Here is a 6,700-nt window from a genome sequence, read left to right as displayed (position 1 = left end):
ATTCACAACTCCACAGATACTTCAGATTTCTTCAGTTGCATGGGAGATTAGAAAATCAAAGGTAAATGAGGAGATAGCCTTTGCAAGTTAGGGACGGGGCTGATTGATTAGATTAGATTACTTACAGTGTGGAAACAGGCCCTTCGGCCCAACAAGTCCACACCGCCCGCCGAAGTGTCACCTACCGTCACCGCCCCTTACCTAACACTACGGGCAATTTAGCATGGCCAATTCACCTAACCTGCACATCTTTGGACTGTGGGAGGAAACCGGAGCACCCGGAGGAAACCCACGCAGACAAGGGGAGAATGTGCAAACTCCACACAGTCAGTCGCCTGAGGCGGGAATTGAACCCGGGTCTCTGGCGCTGTGAGGCAGCAGTGCTAACCACTGTGCCACCGTGCCGCTCAGAAAACAAAAGGAAGGGGCAGATTATGTGAAGGAACCATGAAAGTGTAGTGAAATTTGACAATGGACCAAAGTTAAAGGCTTTGTATCTTAATACATGAAGCATTCAGAATAAAGTAGACAATGCAACCGCACAAATCGATGTAAATGCGCAATGGAAATAGGATCAAAACTGGGAGCTTAATGTTCAGGGAGACTTGAAATTTTGGAAAGACAGGAGGAATGGAAAAGGTGGTGCAGTGACACTGTTAAGAGAAGAGCTGAGGATAGTAGTAAGATACAATCTAGATTCAGCTGATGTAACGTCCATTTGGGCAGAAGGTAAAAAAACAGCAAGGGAAAGAAAAAGGGTCACTGGACTTGAAACATTAACTCTATTTTCTCTGCACAGATGCTGCCAGACCTGCTGAGTTTCACTAACAATTTTTTGTTATTATGTTCCAGCTCAATTTTCTGACCAACGTGAGAGTTAAAGTAACAATAAGATGAAAAATGACCAAGTGAGCAGGTCAGAGAGTTCAGAGACATTATAGAGCTGGAGACAATAAGGCAGCGATGGGTTTGGAACCTGAGAATGAGGAGGTTTTGGGGCATTGGGAACAGTCATAGGTTGGTGAGTAGAGAGTTAACAGATGAACAGATTTTGCTGGAAATTAAAGAATGAACATCAGACATTTAAATAACTGGAACTTTACGAATGATGGAAGCTGGGAAATCTCACAAGCAATGTCTGGAATGGGAAGTAGGTCTGCTTTATAACGGAACTGAAGTGAAGTCAGATATTCAGCTTCAGATCAAATCAAACATAGTCCTGTTATTTTATTCTATTTTCTGCTCAGTTCGAGACAATAGTTAAGTGGATATGAAAATGATGAGAAGAGTACAGAGCTTGTAAGGATGCCTGTAGTCTTTTCAGTGTTGTATTGGAGCTGCTTCCCAAGACTGGCTATCAGATATTACAGATACAAGAAAGAGCTTGAAGGAGACAGAGAGGAGCCTCAGCCCAATCCCTTTGACATAATTCTGACCTCATATTTGTAGGTGCTACCCAGGGCCCAGCATGTAGATATGGAGGATATTAGTCCTTAGATGGTTCCAGAGCTAATGGGTGTTGAATGCAGGATTCTCTCATTGTAATTGGATAAGTGAGAGTGGAAACAAGTGGGGCAACTCCAAAGAAGGTTTTTTGAAGGACAGATATTGCAGCAGGATGTGTGATCCACCATGTTACAGCATGAAGAGGCAAACCTATCTCTGACTTTGCCTTGTCTAAACCTGTTCAAACCCATGTGACTATGCATTCCTTCACCTCCTTCTGTATTGAAGTTTACATGTTACTGCATCAGTATTTGCTGCTTAGTCTTACATACATAAGGCTTTCTGCTCACCTGGCTTTGTGACTCTCAGCAACTCGGGAAGGACATCCAAAGACAGTAGTCCATAGGACAGAGCACCAGCAACTACCACTAAATCATAGGCATCTGAAACACATTAAAAAGTAAAACTCCAAACTGTCAGCACACTATTGTCCCCATGGTAAAATAATCAAACTCTAAATCAAACTATTCAATACATTTCTCAGTGAAGGACTTGACATTGCAGCAATTATGGACCGCTATTGCTGTCTGCTACCGAGGAAGGCGTTTTTTGGTCTGTTGGCCCAAAAAGGGTTAACTAGTCGACATGACATGAGGCTACATGCTATAGCCTTCATCCTGCTTTGATTTAGAACTGAAATGAATGCAACTCTCACTGTGGTTTCTAATACTTGGAATGAATTCTACTGCAACCTTTGAGTAAATTCTTGATCTAATGTGCAGGCCTGAAGTAAAAACAAACCAGAGCAGATGCTGGAAATCCAAACCAAAAACTGAAAATGGTGGAGAAACACAGCACAAGAAAGAAGTGGAGCATTTTCAGACCATCCTGATTGGGTATAGACGTGTACAGGGATGTGGAAAAGGAGAGGTACACACTGACCTTTCCCATTCTGATGCTGAACAACCCATAACTCAGCAAAGGACACAATTTCATCTCTTTATGCCCCCACCTCAATGTATATGGCACACAGTGTGACAAGATCCACAAAATGCAAGGGTGGCAGATTAGGCTTCTCCCCAGCACCAGGCCAGCCTCATTCTTCCATCTCCTTTTCTTTCTTCTTTTCTCCTTAATCTTCATTGTTTTCATCTTTTCTGAAGTGAAACAAGGTAGCATCAGTGGGACCAGGAGGCCCAAGGCAGCAAGAGTAGGAACAGGAACAGGTTGCAAGGTGATGAGAGCAGGCAGCCTAGGGAGGCCGGTGGTGGTGAGAGTGGGAGCAGGCAGCCTGGGGAGGCCGGTGGTGGTGAGAGTGGGAGCAGGCAGCCTGGGGAGGCCGGTGGTGGTGAGAGTGGGAGCAGGCAGCCTGGGGAGGCTGTTAGTGAAAGTGGGAGCAGGCAGCCTGGGGAGGCCGGTGGTGGTGAGAGTGGGAGCAGGCAGCGTGGGGAGGCTGTTGGTGAAAGTGGGAGCAGGCAGCCTGGGGAGGCCGGTGGTGAGAGTGGGAGCAGGCAGCGTGGGGAGGCCATGGTGAGAGTGGGAGCAGGCAACGTGGGGAGGCTGGTGGTGGTGAGAGTGGGAGCAAGCAGCCTGGGGCGATGACAGCAGAAGCAGGAAGAGACTTCCTCAAATGCTGCCTGACCAGCTGTGCTTTTCCAGCGCCACATTCTACGACTCTGATCTCCAGCATCTGCAGTCCTCACTTTCTCCTCTTTAATATGACTGTGCCCCTCACCCCGTCTAACCCATCTCCCTCTGAACTTGCTGCATTCTGTTCTTTCAGGTTGAACCCTTGTGGGTTGTCAGACCTGCCGATAAAGATTCTGCTGTTGTCATTATTATCATCGGATGTAATGATGTAAAGATTGATATAAAGATGTATAGGGAAGTGATTGCACAGGGAAATGTGCTTCAGAAAGTGGAATAACATCAGAGGCCTTGTTTAATTGGTTTGAAAGTGGACTCAAAGAAAGCTAATAAACATAGCTCAGTTATTCTAGTAGGAAATATAAGAAATAAGAAATAGGCAGTGGGAAAATAGAGTAATACTTAGTGAAGTCACCTTTTATTTACACATGCATGGTACATGACACTGAGTCAGCTCCCTCAGAGTCAGATTCTAGAGTGAACAGAACCCATGACATGCCTGTTTATTTCTGTTAGCCAGGGCTCCCTGATTGGACCAGATTAACAGCCCCAATTGGGGAACTCACCTTCTGTGAAGTGCAGGCAAATGTGAGGACTGCAGATGCTGGAAATCAGGGTCTAGATAAGAGTGGTGCTGGAAAAGCACAGCAGGTCAGGCAGCATCCGAGGAGCGGGAAAATCGATATTTCAGGAAAAAGCCCTTCATCAGGAAAGGGCTTTTGCCCGAAACGTCGACCTTCCTGTGAAGTTCACCTGGCTGACCTCTTTCCGATCACCACACCTACATGAATCAGAAACTATCACAAAAATAGTTTTCGTTGATTTTGTAAAGGCAATGTCATATTTGGTCAACTTTGCTGAATTAAGGTTAAGCATTTTCGCTTAAGGGGATGAGTTGAGGAAGTGCTGGTGGGGGAGAGTGGGAGGTAGGGTGGGGTAAGTGTGGGGTTTGGGGAGCTTGGGAGTGAGGAACTGTGGTTTTGGGGAAAGTGGGGTTGGGGCAGACTGTGGGTTGGGACAGAGTGAGGAGTGAGGTGGGGGGAAGAATGGGGATGGTGGGAAAATCAGTGGATTAATTTACTTTCAATTTTGGTTTAATTTATGATTTTTATCATTTATTAAGCATTGTAGAAGTTGTAAAATTGAAAGAAATCAATTGTGGCTATTATTGATAACATTTTTGCTACATTTACTCAGTGTTATCATTGTAGCTGATACTGTCGAAACACAGAGGAGTTGCTATTTCACTTAATCTTAAATATTTCTTCACTTTTACGTTGTCCCTTCAATTTATAAATTATGATATTTATCTCATTAGAAAAACAGATATTTTGTTCATAGCTTGGTGACATTTAACCTCTCAAGGTAAATTAAAAACATATTTGCAATCAGTGAATCTTGTGAATGAAATGTCATGTGATTGAATGACATCGAGTCAAATGTCATAGGATCAAGTCTCCAGGAATATGTCAGTTCTGGGACTCTCATTATAAATCTCAGGATTGACCAGCTGGGCTGAATGGCTGTAAATCTGGGACAGATTTGTTACCTGAAGACACAGGGAGTCGTTCACCTGGAACAATCAGACACTTCTTCAGATTCTGATACAGCCCTTTGGATTCAGCTATTTTCAACATCCCTTCACTGCCATCTATTCCATGGAAATTCCTAAATCCCCGTTTCTGCAGCTAAAGAAAACAAAAATGTTCAGTGGGCTCGATGCTTTACAGCGCGCTTTATATTACAGTGCACACAAGGCGATGGGACAAGTGCTGGAAAATGGGATTAGAATAGTTAGATGATTGCTTTTAACTGGAACAGGCTGGCACAGCCTTTTACTGTGCCGTGCACCTCCATGACTTTATGTTATTTCTGCTTCCTCCACATCTCGGTACTGTTCCTTGGTAACCCTGGGACGTGGGTACCTACAAATACTGTATCAGAGGGTACTCATATTTAATCTCTAGATAAGGCTCCTCCACAAGTACTATACAGCACCTGTATTTCCAGCTGTATGTTGCGGGTTACTCTGTTTGGCTCGGTAGTGTGGTGTGAAGACCTCCTCTTCACATGTTTCTTGTAATCTGACATCTTCTCTCAATCTCTCTTATTGTTGTCAGAGTCACATCAGCTACATCAGTATCAGATAATCAAATATAAACTCTTTTATTATATCAACCTATTCATGAATTGATAGTGCTGCAGGACTCCGGAGCTCCGCCATCCATGTTGTTGATGTTTAACTTGAGTTCAAGTCCTCTTTAGGGCATGAGATTGCTATGCAGTACTTGGCCCTGATCTAATATTCAATGGCTGATCTATATTTTAACTTCATTTCCTCACCTTTCTTCTCTAACTCTTAATACCTGTGCTGAATATGCAACATCTTTATGAAATTTGTAACTGTTCCAGCCTCAGTAGCTTTTTGTAAGAGAGAGAGCCTATGTTTGAAGGAGTTCTTCCTGACATCACTCCTTTCTGACTTTAATTCTTATCCTGAGTTTTCCCACCAGAGGAAACAATCTCTCTCTCTCTCTCTCTCTCTATTTACTTTCTCAACTCCTTTAATCATCTTAAACATCTCAACGAGGTAATCTCTTAATCTTCTATACACAGAGGGACTAAGATTGAGCCTATGTTACCTATATTCATAACCTCGCCTCTTTAGACCTGGTTTCGATCACGAATTACATTCAGAGAGCTCCTTTGATGTGATGGAACATCATGAAGAGAGCCAACTTTAGATTAGATTAGATTACTTACAGTGTGGAAACAGGCCCTTCGGCCTAACAAGTCCACACCGCCCCGCCGAAACGCAACCCTCCCATACCCCTACATTTACGCCTTACCTAACACTACGGACAATTTAGCACGGCCAATTCACCTGACCTGCACATCTTTGGACTGTGGGAGGAAACCGGAGCACCCGGAGGAAACCCACGCAAACACGGGGAGAACGTGCAAACTCCACACAGTCAGTCGCCTGAGGCGGGAACTGAACCCGGGTCTCCGGCGCTGTGAGGCAGCAGTGCTAACCACTGTGCCACCGTGCCGCCCACTATTAGTACTTGTGCAATATCATTCTTTGCATTGCTATTTGACCTGTTATTGGTACATTTTAATTTTGAGGTATAAATCAAATTGATTGTAAAATGACTTTTGCAGAAGATGAGAGAAGCTTCAAGCTGTGGACAACTGTGTTTTTGTGGTTGATTACAAATTAAGGCCTCCTCATTAACTGTCTTGTGTATTTTTTCCATGAAATGGGTGATGAGTTTAACTGCCTTTTTGACTAGGAAATTTACAATGATAATTCTTCACTTGACATTTCAGGATTCCTTTCTATCTCAATGTCAAATATAAGAAGCTGCTAGATAGTGCTTTCTTTCTTCTCTCTGAAAGATGATTCACACCGATTATGATCGAAACATCCTGATAGTCATCTCAGATCTTGCTGTAATGCTTTCCCTTATGTGAAACTAGACAGCTTGCTACTGGAATACATTATTGGAAAATGTCAGGGAAATCAGAATTTGCTTAATTCCACTTGGCTGAAGGTGTGTTGCTGGAAAGGTGCAGCAGGTCAGGCAGCATCCAAGGAACAGGA

At 43.7% G+C, this 6,700-nt stretch overlaps 1 protein-coding gene across 1 annotated transcript in view; it reads right to left on the bottom strand.

The window, feature by feature from the left end:
• Positions 1 to 1,770: 1,770 nt before the first annotated feature.
• The window catches only part of LOC122562949 (methyltransferase-like protein 27), a 16,065-nt gene continuing 11,135 nt past the window's right edge, over positions 1,771 to 6,700 (bottom strand). Inside the window, exons 4-5 of the mRNA XM_043716251.1 lie at positions 4,643 to 4,781; positions 1,771 to 1,889 (exon numbers count right to left, since the gene is read on the bottom strand). Coding sequence (XP_043572186.1) covers positions 1,771 to 1,889; positions 4,643 to 4,781 — 258 coding nt within the window. The remainder of the gene's footprint in view (positions 1,890 to 4,642; positions 4,782 to 6,700) is intronic.

Source organism: Chiloscyllium plagiosum, chromosome 26 (assembly GCF_004010195.1).
Source record: "Chiloscyllium plagiosum isolate BGI_BamShark_2017 chromosome 26, ASM401019v2, whole genome shotgun sequence".
Classification (NCBI taxonomy): domain Eukaryota; kingdom Metazoa; phylum Chordata; class Chondrichthyes; order Orectolobiformes; family Hemiscylliidae; genus Chiloscyllium; species Chiloscyllium plagiosum.
Note: the sequence above shows the minus strand (reverse complement) of the source record. Positions and strands in the feature narration are given on the sequence as shown.